General features: G+C 40.2%; 1 protein-coding gene across 5 annotated transcripts in view; it reads left to right on the forward strand.

Annotated features, from left to right (window-relative positions):
- The first annotated feature begins 2,481 nt into the window (after positions 1–2,481).
- The window catches only part of RBBP8 (RB binding protein 8, endonuclease), a 40,372-nt gene continuing 24,552 nt past the window's right edge, over positions 2,482–18,301 (forward strand). Inside the window, exons 1-4 of one of the 5 annotated variants that reach the window (XM_085571999.1) lie at positions 2,482–2,685; positions 4,290–4,338; positions 11,433–11,653; positions 16,754–16,796. In XM_085571999.1, the coding sequence (XP_085428125.1) occupies positions 11,542–11,653; positions 16,754–16,796 (155 nt within the window). In that variant the 5' untranslated portion in view covers positions 2,482–2,685; positions 4,290–4,338; positions 11,433–11,541. Of the gene's footprint in view, positions 2,686–4,289; positions 4,339–8,420; positions 8,525–8,585; positions 8,844–9,561; positions 9,672–11,432; positions 11,654–16,753; positions 16,797–18,301 lie in introns of those variants that run through there. The other 4 variants (XM_085572002.1, XM_021551535.4, XM_085572000.1 and 1 more) reach the window with 4 other exon arrangements.

Consider the following 18,301-nt stretch of genomic DNA (forward strand, 5'->3'; position numbering starts at 1 on the left):
GAACTCAAAGGAAGCCTGATACTACAATATTTATGTCTGTGGTAAGTCTACACTTAGAACTGCTATGAGTTATGAGGCTGAGAACAAGAGTCAACTGATGTCAAAATATGTGTTGATACATACAATAACTTCTTTGTCTTATACTTTTGCCTTTCACTTATGAAAAATTAATTTTCTGTAACTTGTGGGAATGAATATAGATGCTTAACTTAAAATCTCAGTCCTGACAGCAACTCTGTATAAGAAGCCTTAACTAAGGAAAAGCCCCTGCTGAATCTCTGAGCTGTGTACATGGTGGGTTTTGCTTGGGGGTACAAGAGTCTGGAAAAACAAGCTCCTTTAAGCTCTCAAGTCATAGAAAAAGGTAGTAAACATCCCTTTTCTCCTAAGGCTTTTCAGCCAGTAAAGAGTTCAGTGGCAAGTACAATGCTTTTAAAGACACACCATGAGGTTCACTATAAGACTCGAAGTTTAATGATGACTCAGGATGCAGAAAGAAACATTTCAGACCATATCTTTTATAAGACCAGCTGACATAGCTGGAAGTAGACCAGCTTTGAAGCAAGCACACCAGCCCTCCTTAAGTCTAATATATGAGTAGAACCTTTGCCACATTGCACATTTTTACAGCTATTTTGGGTGGTAATTTACTTGTGTTAATCAGTCACACAGTTTATCCAATTATGTGACACTCATGAAACCAAATCATAGGCATACAATGGTACATTCACAATGGATAGGGATTTACAGTTCAAGATTAAGCACTTGTGGAAAGGGCTTTGGTGTCTTTAAAAACTTCTATTTAATATGGCACCAAGACGGGGCATACCCAGAACCCAATGTCTCCATCACACTTGGCAGTGATGCCTGATTATTCAGCAGAGCCTCCTGAATCATCAAAACCACTTCCTGCAGCGGACTCTCTGTAAGTCCCTTATCCAAGTAGTGACCCAGCCCAGCCTTGCTTAGCTGTAGGCAATCATAGCCTAAGGTGGTGTGACTGCAAGCACAAACAGCATACATCTGGCATTTCAGCTCAGTTAGCTGTCTTTTTCAGAAAACAGCCTTCCTTTCAAGGCCTAAGTTGCAGTTTTATAGGAAAGGTTACTTTCCTGTAGTAAAATCATCTGAGTATATTCAAATATCAACTTGTCTTTCATATTCAGGTAAACGGTGAAAACACTGCCTGTGCTACACAGCACTGTTTGAATTTGGTGGTAACTTCCTGTCCTGATCACAGGTTGTCTAGTAACTATTATTAAAATTGGTAAGAAAAGATTATCTAAAAAATTATAAATATCACTGTAGGATCATTATATGAACAAACACAATTTTCTACAGTTACTCACAGCCTTTGACAACATTCAATACAGCAAACCTTTTCAAGCCCAAGTGTTAAAATTTTAGGTGCCTAAACAAAAAAGAAGTAAACATTTAGCAAACTGATTGTATATGTGCCCATGATTACATTTCCAGAAGTGTTAATTACAGCTCTTACTGATTTTTCTCAACATCTCTGACAATCACAGCAGGAGATCTGAAAATTATGGCCTATATTTGTAATTGAATAATAATAATAAAAAAGAGTACTAAGTTTATACAGATGCAGGCTTCGGTTGGGGCATATGCTGATCTCTACCTACAGCTTGAATAACTATGCAATATGCAGGACTGCTGTGCAAGTATTTTTGCCCCACAGCCATGAACAAAAAGCAGTGCAGCTGCCATTGCAGCCCATGTGTTATTGTAGCAGGGCAACTGCTGTAGTTCCTCTCAGTTATGGAAGTATGACCTAAATGTGCCATGTTCTCTGACCTGTTTCACCTTGAAATAGGTTGTGCAGTAATTCAGGGTCAGCTTGTACAGACCTAGGGCTCCACCATAGTCACAAAGTTCATATTTCACATGCAAGCTCCCAGTATGCTGTTTCTCATGTGGTTACAAAGATATGCTGAATCCTATGCACACAGTAAATATACATTGCACTGGAAATCAATCTGAATTAGTGCATAATTTTGGGGGGCTTTAGCTGGTCATTCTAAAGATTTGGTGTTACATTATAATAAGTCTGCACTGTTAGTGTTATTTAAAAAGGGCATTTTCTTCTCTGTTTCTCTTTGCACTTATGCTGGGCAGACCTCTAGCCCAGTTCATTTGCATATAAAATGAAACAGAATTTATAACAATAAGATCTTGCTACACTTAACAAGGATGTATCACTCCCCCACCCCTCGGTAAATTATTTTGCTGGAGGCTACATCATTCTCTCAGAGCAGTATGTTGGGAGTTGACAGAGGCGTGAATAATTCGCGGCGGAGAAGCCTCCCCAGCCGAGCTGAGCTGCAGCATGTTGAGCTGGCCTTTGATGCAGACTGGTTGGGCAGGTTCCTGGGTGCCCCGGGAACCGGTCTGACGGGCCTGTTGTGCCAACAAATTCTGGTATGATTCCATGCTCTCCAGAATGCAGAAACCTGCCCAGCCAGTTAAATGAAAGGCATATTAGGTTATCCATTGCACATTGTATATATCTTAGGTGCAGCAGATCTCCTCTCGGCATTCTCTCGTGTGGTCCACAGTGGCTTCCTCATCTCACTTACACTTGAGGTTTATAGCTGGAGGGGAAGTCAATAGTAAATATTTATCACCCCGACCAAGAACAGAACTTTTCACAATTCAAACAGAAGGGTGAGTTTTGAAAATCTTTCTTTAAAATTAACTTAAGATAACCTTAAGCAAGAAACTTCTCTGACGCTTGAAGTGGTATAGTGGCTATGTCCTTAATGTGTCTGAGTACTGCCAGTCTCTACAGCACTTGTTGACAGGATTTTGGTAATTGTAGCTGTTTGAGCCTTCGGCGTGCAGCTCAACATCATCTGCTCTGCAGAGTACTTACTGCAGAGACAGTTCAATGAACCTAGCACAGCAGTGAGAGATAGAAACTCCACAACCAACGACTTGGTATTTTGAGCAGTTCATTTAAGTATTGCTGATATTGCTTCTCTTTTATACAGCGTTTTTATAATCCCTGTCACACAACAACAGTGTTGTGATAAGGCATAGTGCCATTACAGTAAGATGTGTGGTTACTAATTCTTGCCAGACTAACTTTTTGTAATAGTTAAATTTTATAAAGTGAGGTACTTCAGCCTAGATTTACCTATTTCATGGTGAGATGGGAAACTTTCTTGTCATTCTTACTGCTTTCTTTCTACATATTTATTAGAAATTTAGCTGTTTAGAATGAGTAACAGTGGTGGTAATGGCAATAAAAAACAGTGCTAGTCATAAAGAGTAGGCTGACCTGAAAGTCGTACCTGTATCTGCAGTTGAATCCATTCACAGGTTCTGTGTCAAATAAGAAAAATTAAACAGTGTGAAAACAAAGCTGTGGAATCTGGTAACTGATTAACTACTGGAGCACAGTACTGGCTGAGCTGAATAGAACGGAATGAAGACAGGTTTTGTCATGCCTGTTAGGACAAAATAACTCTTTAACTTAAGTAAATGTGAATCTTCTCAACATCTGTGTAGCTACATTTTTAAAAGCCCTCACATAACTATTTCCGTCTCCTAGGAATTCTTGATTTTGTCTAACTTTAAGCAACACAGTTACCATTCTCTTTTGCAATGGAAAAAAAAACCCATATCAGAATCAGTGGATACAAACCACTAGATACAAAATGTCTATACTGGATTATGTTAGATTTTATGGTAGTCACACAACAAGAAGCTTCAATTATGTTTACTGCCAGCTATTTCCAGGCTGATGCTAAAATTAATATTATTCTTTTGTAGAGTGCCAAGAAAAAGGCCTCCTGGGCTTCTTAAAAAAAATCAATGAATTGAAATAATTTTCTTATTAGCAGCACTGTAGGTGTGTGTATATTTTTTTCCTCAAAGTGTGGATAAACAGAAAAGAACATAGGAAAATTTTGTAGTCTCACAGAGGCTGATAATATTCATCAGGAAAAAATGTTCAATTTTCTTATATTCTTGGTTGATTCTGCTATCAAATATGTAATGAAACTTACTAAGGGATAAACCATTCTCCAAATAAAATTACAGCTGGCTGAACTGTATAGTTTGCACAAAAACTCTGTGTAGAGCCCCTAAAATGCTACAAGATACTGTTGATTTCTAAAGCTATAGGATTTTAACACAGAACATATTAAATAGATTTAAAATTCAAACTAAATAAACCACTTTTTCAAAATGCTGCTTGCCATCCCCACTCCAGTTTATGCGTTCAGTTTTATTTGGGTTTTCCTCAGCTGCCTTTTTTTTTTTAGGGGGCTGGATGCACAGGGGCTATTGTTTGGGGATTCTTTTCCTCAAATGGTAAGTATTAATTCCTATATGTTGCTTCTTTTCTGTCCCTGAATTCATGTTGTTCACTACAGTAAAAGGTAGGTGGCATGATTTTTTACACGGATCTGTTAACTTTTACTTCAGCCTTCCAAAGCTGAGATAAATACGTGTAACTACTCAAACTGGTCATGTTACCTTGAGAAACATCAGTATGAGCAAAACATTGTGTTAGCATGCAGCTAACACAAATAGGTGTTGCTGCTTAGAGCCTGAAGACCAGGAACACTGCACTGGGGTCCTGCAACAGCATCCCTCATGTTGCCTTTTTGTTTTTAACCCATCCATCAAGTCTTCCTAAGAGACCTGAGAGTTTGAGTTGAAAAAGCCCTGGCAGTTTCTAACTATAGATGAGGGGCAGTGAAAGCACTTCAAAGAAGAGGGCTCCTTAAAATGAACAGCATTACTGGCATTGGGGAATTTGATCTTGGCTCAGTTTCAAACATGGCTATACAAGCCCTTGAGAAGAATCAAATTCAACTAGTGGGGTGATGGAGTGGCTCCTCCCTATTTTTCCAGAGAAGGCAACCACCTGTGCCAGACAGCAGTGGTGGTGTCTGTTGTCTATGTGCCCTCCCAGCTGTACGAAATCATGCTACTCAGAGCACTTCCAGTTCCTACAGTTCCAGTTAAATCTCATTTAGGTAGCAGCTCAACTGTGCCATATACTTATATTTGCTGCATCTGAAGTTGGGCTCCTTTGATGTCCTTATTGGCAATTGAAACATAACTGAAACTAACTGAAAATTGATAGTGCCACCTACTATCATAGGATTAAATTGTTGATACCATCCAGGTCTAAAATGGACTAGGACAAAATAAGATTCCCTTTTTGCAGAATTGCTCATGGATAAGTGTTCTGTCACCTAGTTCAATGGGCCACAGTATGGGTTATTCTGAAATCTGGACACGAGCCATGACACCACAGGAAGTTTCATATCTGTTCAAGCGCAGCAACAGTGAAGCATTTTTCCCACAGTTTTATTGTCTAGGTGTGTGTGTTTACTCTTACGAGGTGAATGAGATGCAGTTCCAGTCAGACTAGTCATCTTAAGACACTCAGTGTGGGAATGTGGAATATCAGACTCTCCAGTAGTTTTCTAGCACATTCAATGACCCAGGAATCTATTCAGTGGTCAACTATGTGATTACAGAGTACATAAAATCAAATAAATGTGGAAGAGAGATAAAAGAAAAGTTCAACCGTTAATGTTAATCCCTTTTCACTTACTGTGGAGTAGATAAGGATAGCACTGTAGAAGACAGAGGATTTATATTGCTGTAAAGATCAACATGAGAGAGTATGAAAACAAACAGCTCAGAGTTTATTGGGAAATAAAATGGATGACATAATTATTTGCCAGAGTGCTTCCTATAAATAGTAAGAAAGGTACAGTTTATGGTAAAATATCTGATCAATCAGCCAGAGGACTATTTCATTGTTACTTATCAGATCTGTGTGTAGATTTAAGACATCTGCTTCTCTTAACATGAGGAAATGATTGCTTGCCTACATCACAAACTTTTAGGTTACAGAAGTTTCAAAAGTTGAATGAAAAGCTGCCAACAAGCATTATTTAGAAAGACTGGAGTGTCTATCACAGCCTATTATGGCATGACAGCTTCTTCCAAAACACGTAGGTAATTTTAGTTCCACCATATGTCTACTAATTTGATAATGGATTAAACTTAAAATTTGATCTTACAATAAGTAATCTGCTGCTGAGCTCCTGAACAACACATTCATTTTATTTAAGTCAAAAACCAAGTGGTTAACAATGATGAGGAATGAGCAGAAAAGAACAAGATTTTTTCAAAATACTTCAGAATTCATGGTATGTACTTGATGGGAAATCAACAATATTCTCAACAATGGGGAACAATAGATTTGAAGCTTGAATCATGTGTCATCTCCTTTCTGACAGTACTTCAAAATACCTCAAAAATGTTGAAATAGTATTTCAGATCCAGTTTTATTTATGCTGCAGCTCCTTATTTATGATGTTTTCTTGAGACCTGAGTGATCTGAGTAATGTAAAAATAATTAGATGGAACAGCTACTAACAATTATGAAATACCTGAACACTTAACTTTTTAAATATTTCTATTAACGATCTAGAAAGTATATGTTTGCAGCACTGTCCCTTCCAAACTGATTACTATTATGTCTTCTAGTCATGCCACCAAGATGTCTCTGCAAGAATTCCTATACATACCAAAATGGTCCAGTGAAATCATTTAAGGCAGACTAGTAATAGTGAAAAACTGTGTTTTGTTTCTATTTCATCACTAAGAACTACCTAAAATCAAGGGGTTTATCTCATTGCAGACAGTAGGGCTGGTCCCAAATAGGGGAAAAAAATAACATTGAGAAGTAACAAAAAAGTTCAACAGCCTTATATTGTACTAATTATATGTGCCTACTGGTTTGCATACTTAGCTAACACAAAAATATGCCTAGGCTGCTCTGTGGTACAGTAAAATGACAAGCCATGGAAACTGTTAAGGTCGAGAGAGTGGGGGGAAGCCCCCCGCTCCCCCCCATACTTCTGTGTGTAAGCCCCAGCAAGCAGATTACAAATCCTGGGGCACAGATAGATTTAACAGCACAGCCTCAAAGGCAAGGCCACTTCTGGAACAGTTGTACACCCTGGTGATCCTCTTGACATCTAAACCAGCAAGAGTTTCTTTCAGGAAGGCTGGGACAGCATTTGTTTCAATGCAGGCTCCCGCACACACCCTTGCTTTTCCAGAGTATTCTGTGCCTGCTGTGACACTGAACTGTGGCACCAGCTGTGGCCTGGCTTGTCCCCTTGGCTTTCTTCTGGCAGCTCTCTGTGGTAGCCCCAATTAATGGGCCAGAGAAGAGGGCTGAGACAACACCTGGTGACATCGATGAACAAACATGAGCCAGCAGTGCAGTTAGGTGGCCAAGAAGGCTGATGGCATCCTGGCCTGTGTCAGAGAAAGTGTGGCCAGCAGAATCCTGTACTTGGCACTGGTGAGGCTGTCAGGCTTGGGCCCCTCAATTCAGGAAGGACACTGAGGCGCTGGAGTGTGTCCAGAGAAGGGCAGCAAAGCTGGAAAGGATCTGGAGAACAGGTCCCATGAGGAACTGCCGAGGGAGCTGGGGCCGTGCAGCCCTCGGGAGGCTCAGAGGAGGGAGCTGGGGCCGTGCAGCCCGGGAGGCTCAGAGGAGGATGCTGGGGCCGTGCAGCCCTCGGGAGGCTCAGAGGAGGATGCTGGGGCCGTGCAGCCCTCGGGAGGCTCAGAGGTGGATGCTGGGGCCGTGCAGCCCTCGGGAGGCTCAGAGGAGGGAGCTGGGGCCGTGCAGCCCTCGGGAGGCTCAGAGGAGGATGCTGGGGCCGTGCAGCCCTCGGGAGGCTCAGAGGAGGGAGCTGGGGCCGTGCAGCCCTCGGGAGGCTCAGAGGAGGATGCTGGGGCCGTGCAGCCCTCGGGAGGCTCAGAGGAGGGAGCTGGGGCCGTGCAGCCCTCGGGAGGCTCAGAGGAGGGAGCTGGGGCCGTGCAGCCCTCGGGAGGCTCAGAGGTGGATGCTGGGGCCGTGCAGCCCTCGGGAGGCTCAGAGGAGGATGCTGGGGCCGTGCAGCCCTCGGGAGGCTCAGAGGAGGATGCTGGGGCCGTGCAGCCCGGGAGGCTCAGAGACTTTACCGCTCTCTACAACCATCAGGGAGGAGCGTGCAGCCAAGTGGGGGTCAGCCTTTTCGCCCAGGCAACAAGTGACAGGACAAAAAGAAGCGGCCTCAGGTTGCTCCAGAGGCGGTTTAGGTTGGACGTTAGGAAGTTTCTTCACAGAAAGGGTGAGTAGACATTGGAATGGACTGCCCAGGGAGGTGGTAGAGTCACCCTCGCTGGCGGTGCTAAGGAAAGACTGGGCGTAGCACTTAGGCTGGACTCGATGGCCACTGTTGTGTTCCACCCAGCGAGTCCCGTGACGCTGTGACTGTCACCCCCGCACCCGAACCCCCCGCGACCGCCCGGCGCGGGGGCTCGGACCCTCACGCTCCCCTCTCTCGCGAGAGCAGCGCGGAAGCCTCGCGAGAGCGGCCCGCGGCCCCGCCTCGCCGGGCAGGCCAGGCGCTCGCTGCGGCTTTTCCTTTTTTCCCGCCGCTGGCGCGAGGAGCCGCCGGGAGCCAACCAGGTAACGGCGCGCGCTCTCCTCATCCCGCGCCGGGAGAGACCGCGAGCGCCGCCCCCGCCCCGCCCCGCCCCGGGACGGCCCCGCCGCGGCCCCTCCGGCCCCGGTCCCCGCCGGGCGCTCCTCCGGCGCTGCCCGCCTGCCCGAGGGAGCCCCGTTCTCTCCGTCTGGCAGGCTCCCGCCGCTCGGGAGAAGCGGCGTGTGGGACATGCCATACCGCTCCTCCGGCGTCCCGGCTGCGGGGTGTGACCCGAGCCTGGCGGGAAGCTCCCAGGTGTTGGTCATGGCAGGATTTCCCAGAGCATCCCGGCGTGTCTCTCGAGTGAGTTTTCTGTGCGGTGTTCGTGCAAGAGGGGAAAGAGAACGAAGCCCACCGCCGGGAAGTGCAGGAGAGTTGCGTTTGTAGGAGCAGCCGGTGGGGACCACGGCGCCGTGTGCTCCCCGGAGTCCCGGAGGGGCGGTGCGTCCCCGGCCGAAAGGCATCAACACCGATAAGCAGCCTCGGCGCGTTCATCGGTGCTGACGGACTCCCGCAGGCAATCGTTGCTGAAGCCCTGGAAAGCCTGACCGTGCCGGCGGGAGTTGATTTGTGGAAGCAGAGGGAAATGGACGCGTTTAGGTGGTTCTGTGAAAGCGGCAGTCGGCAGGATAGCAGCAAAGCAGGACATCCGGGAGAGGGGCTGGCGCTGTGCTTCCACCCCAAGCAGCTTCCAGTTCTGTCCCTGCCTGCAAGTGTCCGTACATCCAGCCCTGCTGTTTTTTCCCCTAAGGACTGGAAAGCAGTTTCTTGGGGCTGGAGACTAAACCATCATTTTTACACTTGTGCAGCTGCCCAGGCCTGTCAAAGGCTCGACTTGAGCGCTTCTTGCGAACCCGGTGTTTTAAGAGATGTTGAACACCTGTAGGGAGCAATGTATCATTTTGGTATCTTGAAGCTTGGGAAAATGCTTTGCTCATTTTTTACTATTTGTAGTCGGTTGATGTCCGAATAATAATTTGCAGAAACTCTGAGCGGGTTTTGTGCATTTTTTTTCTTGCAGTCATCTTAGGGAAAAAAATCCAAAAAAACCACTACAGACACCATTTACTGTCTAGACTCAGGTGACTTTTTCATGGAAATGAGTCATCTGACATACTTAAATCTCAAACAGTAAGTGAAACAAGCATGTGGTTTTCACTGCCCTAGTGCTTGACAGAAAAAAAGCTTGATCCTGAAACATCTGTTGAAGGTGCAAAGCAAGAGTTTAAATGCTATTCCTAATGTCACTAGGCAGTTGGTTCCACAAAGAAGTGTTGTAAGATGGTTTAATGTGGCTGCACACAAAGTGGAGCATTTCAGCTGCAAAGATGCAAGCAAATCACTGTCCAGCTTATGTTGAAAACGTGTAAGCATTGCTAATTTCAAAGGGTAATTTTATTTTCTACTAAGGAGTTCTCTGAACATTTGCTAACATGAAGCCATATCCTGAATTTGCTAAGGACAGAGCAGGTTAAAGCAAATGTGGAGCTGCTGGCTGCATTATTGTAAGATTTAAATATCCTTATACTATAGAAAACATACAGTTCAAGTGTTTCTGTTGAGAATATTGTTTTGTTCCATTGTAAAGACAGCCAGACTGAACAAAAGTTACTTAAAAGCGTGCACAGAGGAGTGAGACAGGAGAGTGGAACTGAAGCCTCCAGGCCCTACACTTGATCACTGACCAGTGGACTGAACAATTTATTGTGGTGAATCTGGGAGACCAGCTAAACCAGTAGCTGCATTTAGATACTCTTAAGTTGTTTAAAGGCTTTCAAGATGGGAAGCACAGCTTCTTGACTAATCACAGACCTTGTATCATTCAAACTTGTACTTCAAAATTTTTAGAGCAAATTGTTCCTTCCATTTGGCAGTATAAGCATGATGGTTTGCTTGCTCAAGTTGCTAATTTAGGAATAGTACAAAATACCTGGCTTTTTTTTTTTTTTCTTACTGCATTTTATATTACAATATCATAGAGATAGGTATGTCCACCTGGTAATGAACAGTCCCTGTTCAGAAGTGTTTGTTTAAAATTGACTGCATAAAAATGAGGAATATCCATTTTCGCACAGAGGGAACTGAAGGACAGAGATTACAGAAGTATTACAATATTGGACACCAGTAGTGTCCAGTAGAATTGAATATTGGACACCAGTAGTGTCAGTAGAATTGAATCTTGCCTTGGCTCAAAACCAGATCCGAGTACCGTGCTTCCTCTGTAGTTGGCCTGAGGGCATTATCCCTGTAAAAAACCCTTCAAAACAACTGAGAATTATGGGTAAGATTATCCTAAATTTTGTAGGCAGTCACGCTTGTAAGAGCTATCTGACTTTGATTGTTCTTCTCAAATAATTGTTTTGGAGATTTATAGATTTTTGTGATTACTCTCCATTTTTTTTTTTCATCAGGGAATTGGAATAATTTTAATATAGAATTATGAACACTTCAAGGGGATGTGAGTTTTTCTTTGCAAAAGGATGTAATTTGAATTTGAATCCAAGTGTATATAAGCGATGTATATAGACAAATCCATCTCTGATAAAACTTTTGACAAATGCTTTTGCTGACAGCCAGATTTTGGCACTATGGCTTACTTTTGGAAAACAGGAATTTGGTATAATTCTATCTTTAGATAAGAAAAAAATAAAGACTCTTAAGTGGTTTAATCTAATTTTAAGTTGATAACTTTTTAAGGGGAAGAAAATTCTGTTAGTTTGTAATTACCTGCGGCAAAATACTTAGCAGTGTCCAAGCTTTCAGGGTGGTTGTCAGTGTGAAAGTATATAAATATATATCCTCAACAAGGATAGACAGTAAACTTTGTATTTCATCCATGGCTACAAGTGGTCCTCTGATAAATTCAAATGTGTTATCATTCTGTTGTTACAGACATACGCCCCTCTTCAGAAACAGTTTCATAACTATGTAATTTAAAATATAAAGTTTGAGAGAGAGCCAGTTCTGCAAGTTAAAGAAGCTGGGAGCAGAATAAAGCAAGATGAATGCAGCTGGAGGAAGCTGTGGGAGCCCTAGTTCTGCAGAACCTACAGGAGATTTCTTCAAAGAACTGTGGTCCAAACTGAAAGAATGTCACGATAAAGAAGTACAAGGTAAGTCACTGAAGGTTGGGTTTGTCAGGTTAAAGTTGGTGTTTGTCAGTTACCACAGGAAAACTTTGAAATACTCTCCATGGAGCTAAATAGATTTTTAATGTTTTCAGTTGTGCAGAAAATTAGACCTGATGATTACAAATGATCCTTAGAGATTGACTACCTGAGCTTGGCTTAACAGGAATAAACTATCATCACATATAAATTATTTGCTAGGTCAGTGAAGAAGAAGTAACACAATGTTACTTTGTGTAACATTGCTTATGTTTTACACAAACATGTAGTCTCTGCTTGCCTACAAAATATTTATGTGTTACTTTACCTTTGTTTGATTATGATTCAAATTTCCAAACCATGTTATTCAATGGATTTTTTTCTTTTGCTTTTGGCTTTAGTTGCTTCAGATGCATTAAAATTATTTGCATTGTTTATTTTCCGTAACTTGTGCAAAATCACACTGCAGATTAATGTTACTGAAATGAAAATTATTTCTTCAGATTTTAGTGTTCTGTATTTTCTCAGCAGAAATTTTAATGTTTTTATAATACAATTATTCTTACATTATGTGACTTGTAATAATAATTTTACTACAGATTGAACAGACACAGCCGTTCTTCAGTAATTCAGAAAAGATGAATTATTACATTGTATGTAGTGTTACTATAATATTGTTTTACAAGGAGTATTCATAAGGGTTTTTTGCTAAAAACATTAAATAAGTTAACATTTTGTTCTGCTAATCTAAAGTTACATGATCCATTCTTTTTGGATGGAATTAAAACAGTATTAGATTGTGTCTTCTACGAAGTTTTTCCTTATGTATGAAATAGTACTTATATTAGACTGGAATAAAAATGGGTCTGTTTTTGTGATTTAAGAGCTGTAGTTATGCAAGTGGATCTTTACCCAGAACTTTTCAGTGACCTTGGTTGTTTCTACCAGTCTCAAATTTCAGTTCTGTCCATTTTGGTCCAGTTAGACCATCAGTTCTCAGTTTCAAAAACTCTTGGAGATTGTTTTATAATTAATAGATGTTACATGCCTCCTCCTGAAAGACTTGATTCAAGAATTTGCAGCACTAGGCCGTGATACTTTGTTGTTGATTATTAAAAAAAAAAAACAGACCAAACTAACAACCAAAAAGCATGTATCAATATGGCAACTGTAAGGAAAACTGTAGCCGACAGTAGGATTTCTTGATATTAACATATGGACTACAATTTTATATTGTGTTAAAAACACATAAAACTAACTTTTTTAATAATTATTTTTTAAATTATTGATGGTTCTTTTTGGTGTGGGTGTGATGTCAACCACAGATAAATGCGGAAGTACTGACAGAATGGGATCTGGCAATCTATGGCGTGTCTGAACAACAAATGCTTAACAAACAGAAAGCTCTGATGTAGAGGCTTATGTTAAGTGACCCTTTCTCTAGTTTCTTGGGGTGTGCAGCACGTGATTTTCAAGTTTGGGTTTTCTTTATGCAAGCAAGATACTCTTTAGAATGCATGAAGGGTGTGGCCAGGTAATTTTGCCACCAGGCAGTCTTTTTCATGCCTAGCCCTCTGTCAGTATGTCCCACACTGTGTTAGGTAAAATTAGGTCTTCCATGATAACATCAAAGACATGCCTGAAGGATAGTTAATTTTTTCAGAAGGTGGGGATCCTCTTATAGAAAATGGTACTGGAAGATATTTTAAAAACATCAAACACAGACTTGCCTAGACTTTGCTTGTTTCTGAAGTCTATAAATAAGAATTAAAATTGACTCATGAGTTTCCAATCTGAATGTCAGCAAAAATTATTTTAAAGGTGGTAGAAGGTGGATTAAGGGAAAGCTAGTAGTTGTTGAAAAAGCTTTTTGCATGTACAATCTGAAATGGTCAAATTCTTATTTAAAATCCATGAAAAGTAGAATTTATGACACATGAACTTGACATGGTCAGACATGTTAGGCAAGTTATATCTATAGAATATAGACTGAAGAATACTTTAAGCTCATGCAGTTTGAAAGGGATTTTATTGAATTTTGATATTTCTGTATTGTAAAAGGGTGTGTTTTTTCACTGTTATGTAAAGAAATCCAGCTTATTGTTCTTTTAAACTGATCACTGCCAAAAATATCCAAATTTTGGCCTTCCTCAGCCAAAATAGCTATTATTTAACTTAAATTCATTATGAAACAATGGGCAGGACACCTACATCCCATTTTCCAAAGATGTTGGGTATGGTGAATTTCAATTGACTTTTCATGGAGTTCAGAAGTGCTCAACAACTCAGAATAATGGTCATTAAAACTCTTTGCTTTTATTTCCTATGTGTGGAATACTTCCATAGTACCCAGAAGATTCAAAGGAATTTAATAATGCTTTTTGTAAACTGATCTATTTCTACAGGTGGTAATTCTTACCTCTTGCTTGAAATAATTACATAGATGCTTGCTACACGTGGATTGAGATGGTTTCTGAGGATTAATTTAAATCTAAAACTCTAAAAATATCTATCAGCATAGAGATGTGAGCAGTGTTTTATGTACAAGAATGGTCTATTTTTTTTAGTTATTGCTTACCTCTGAAAAGCAAATTATATCAACGGACAAAAAACTAGTCATAGCATGAGAGAATCTTGTGAGGAAAGCAATCTCATTGATAGATTGCTGTAGGAAAGGAAATGGCTGGAATTTCTTCAAAAGTAAATAATTATAGAAAACAGAGCTGGAAGGGATTTTAAAAGGTCATCTAGTCCATCTCTGTACCCTTGAGGTAGGATTATGTCTGCGTCATTGCTGATAGTAGCTAGTCCAACTTGTTTCAAGAAATTGTCAGTGATAAAGATTCTGTGGTCTTCCAGGCACTGTCAACTTTAGGAAGTGCATTTTATGCTTCTGAAAATTCATCAGAACAGAAATTATCATAGCCATTAATTGAAATATTCCAGCTATATAGTCTAATCAAATAGCAAGCTTTATAAAATAGTGTTTCATTAATCTGCCTAATGATAGTTTAAATAAGGTGTCTATTGCTTCAGTAGGTGTAGAGTGTCATTTACTAATGCACTTGCAAGCTTTAGGTAAGTATATTTATATAGTCTACAGCTTGTCTATTTCATAAAAATATTGTGGAAAAGATAAAATTGAATTGGGAAGGGACATAGTGTAATTCCACAGAATTTTATGTGCTCCCTATGTCAAATAAGGAAACTTGAAAAAGCAAAGCTCCCTAAATGAACATACTTAAAAACTCAATGCTCTGGAACAGCAAAAGGAAGAAACTACAGCAGATGTAGTAATTCAATGCTCTTGGATAAATCAAACAGGCTGGTTTTCTGCCTTCTCATTGTAGTCATTTGAACTAAGAAAAATGCAATCTTTAAGTAACTAGTTTAGTTCCTCCTGAATTCAGGTGAGAGGGGAGATAGTGTTACTTGTAGCACAGTACCGGGCCTTTTGAGCCCAGCCTCTTCAATTGGTTGCTCAGGTTGCCAAAGTTACAATCCTAAATACTTGCTGAACAGACTACCTGTTCATACAGGAGATGCATTGTTGTGCAGCCTCATTCCTTCCGATGGGCGTGGAGTAGCTTTAAAGCAAGCTTTATAGGGGTTCTAATTGCAGATGCCTAATTGACTTGATGAATAGCAACTACTTAAAAAAATAAACCCTCTTTCTGTGCTGATCTGCATGATAGAACATAACGTCTCACAGGTGCTGAACACTTAGAGATAAAAGAAATCTTGCTATATTTCCTAAGAATTTTTTTTAAGTAGTCTGTCTGCATTTTTACCTCATTGTCTCACTGGCATCTTGTAGCAAGTATGGGTTCACTGAGTCTGTGGCTGGCTTGACATTTTAAGTAGCCTGAGGAGTGAACCTTCTCAAGCAATGAGTTTTTCCCTTACAGCTGGTCCTAGTTGAATGTGCTAGTGGAGAAAAAATAGTCTGTTAAGTACTTTAGCCTATGTTTTCAATAGTAAGATGTAGTATCAATTATGTATTTAGGCTTAAATTCAAAATAGTCTGAAGATTTCTTACAAGTGTTCTGGTTTTATAAGTTTATCCTGCTATCCTAAATACATAATGCTTTTGCAAGAGAGCTTACAAGACACTTAATGTTCAACCTGATGTTGATAGCAAACTTTCATAGTTAGAAGAAAATAACTGTGCTAGGAAATATTATTTTCTGATGTGTTATGAAAATTACTCTTGGATTTCTGTTTAAGAAACTGCTCTATCATTGGGATGTGATTATTTCTGTTTATTTGGAAGAGGAATGGCCAGCTTATGTGCGGGTAATATATCATAAATTTCCATTCCACTGTGTCCTGCTTGTTAAATTGTTTTGTGCATAAATATCTTCTTGTCTCTGTGCACATACAAGTGCACCCAAGACCTTGCAAGCAAGATTGGCTGGACAGTGTTCTGTCCTCTGGGCTGTCAGTTGGCCACTCCTGCTGACATCAGTTATATTTGAAAACCTTTTCCCTTCTGCTCAGAATACATAGTTAGGAGTATGGAACTCTTAGGGGGAAGAAAGGCCACAGATGAAATATCATTCATCAGTTCTCCTTCAGATATTCCAAAGAAGCTTTGACTGAGAGTCTGGTAGCACATCTCCAAAGAAGGATGTTGTCCTGTGCTTTAAAGCCTTGAATCACATATTTTTAATGTTTCCTTTATGAATATACACTGTAAAACATTTCTCAGTTCAGTGATTGGATGCTTCATTTCCAGTGTAGTATTATGAATTTATGTGCACACAGAACATATTTTATGCTACTTATGTGGGCGTAGTCATTGAAAATATATTGACAGTTCTGGCTATATGTGGTTATTTCACAAAGGTGTTTGTTTACTTGTGTAAGTGGAAATCTGTGTGTTTGTTTAAGAAGTCCTTATTTCCTGGAGATCACAATGACTATATTTGTTTCCAAGGTCCTGTACAGCACACTCAAAAAGTCTAGAAGGAACCTTTTTCTCTCCACATCAGTGACATTTTTTGTTTGCAGATAACAGTGGCAAATGGCGAGTTAATTTATTGTCTCACTCATTTTTTAAAATCAGAATTCTATAACATGTAATTTCCTCTTTCCACTTTTCAGGCTTACAGCTGAAAATATCTAAGTTGAAAAAGGAAAGATGCTTGTAAGTACTCATCCTAATGATCTAATTTATTAAAGGAGAGTCAGAGACCCATTAATAAGCTGCAATTCTTGTAAGATCAATTAAGGTTTCATGGATTCTTCCTTTAGATGTGTAAAAAACTCTGCTTACTTTAATAATTCAGCTAAAGTTGTCTGAAGATGTACAGAGCTCTTTACAGGGTGTGTTATTTCTTAAGTATAATTTATAAATTAAGTTGTTGCTCATTTTAATTCTGAAATTATGAAATTATCTCTTGCTTTTATATTAGCCTGGTGTATTGTAAGTTGCTTCCATGTTCTGGAATCTTAAATTGATCAGTCAGTTTTCTAGATGAGAAATAGTATTAGTGCTGTGACTGAGCAAATACCAAATAGGTTAGTCATTGTTTGTTGGAATCTTTCTACAACTGCCACATTGTGGATACAGTACTGTTACATAGGAGGTCTTGTTCTCCTTGCTGCATCTGAATACCTGGGGTTTAGTATTTCAAACTTGGTAATCAGCTGACAATGAGCACCTTATTTTGTATCCCACTCCAGCATTGGAGCTAATGACTTGTAAACCCTGGGTCAGAGACCGGCCATTATGCAGTGCCTTCATAGCCAAAGACGTCTGTCATGTTTATCAGGTGCACTGGAATTTTAAGGAAAGAAAACCCAACCAAGAGCCTAGCTCCTTCTGCCATTTTACTTCTTCATGGGGCATTTTTCAGGGATTAGGTTCATTAATTTCAGGGATTATTGTTCATTAATATCTTACTTATTGCAAATGACTTAATGCCATAGAATGACTTAGAATTGACTAGAAGCAATTCTTAAATTTGCTATTTTAAGCCTCCTGTGAGTGTCATAATCAAAAAAAAGGGGGGATTTTTTTGTTGTTTTAGTTTTTTGTTGGAGGCATTTTTTAATGTCCTAAACATCAGGAAAATACAGCCTGCTTTTGTCAGACTTCAAATTTTGCCATGGCCTGTCTGTACTTGGTTAGTGAACTGAGGTAACAGAATTTTAACATTCTGTGCTTCCCAAGTAAAAGTACAAGCCTTAAACAGTCCCTCGTGCTGCTTGCATTATAGGTTGAATATGCCGTTGGAATGGCCTATGTGGGTCTGCATGATAGTACAGAAAAATAAACCATCTGTACTTAAATTTAAAGATTAACTAAATATGCTTCCGATTGTACACTGTAGAAGCTTCCAGCTGTCCCACTCACTTTATGACCTATGGTTGCTAGTTTCTTTAACTACTGTAATGCCTGCAATATGAAAATGTGGTTGGCTAAACCACATTTAAGGGATAGTGCCAAATTAAAAGTTTGTGTAAAAGAATTGTATCAAGTTAGTAAATATGCTATATTTTTTGGTGTGTGTGTGCTTAACAGCTTTTCATGAGTCAATTTCTTGACTTCCACAAATAATTCATCTCAGGCACACTGAAAACAAACAACTGCTTTCGTGGATATATACAAAGGATTCTATGGTAGAAAGAAGAACTGGGAATTTCTCA

The sequence above is a fragment of the Lonchura striata genome, chromosome 2 (genome assembly GCF_050655825.1).
Source record: "Lonchura striata isolate lonStrDom1 chromosome 2, ASM5065582v1, whole genome shotgun sequence".
Classification (NCBI taxonomy): Eukaryota; Metazoa; Chordata; class Aves; order Passeriformes; family Estrildidae; genus Lonchura; species Lonchura striata.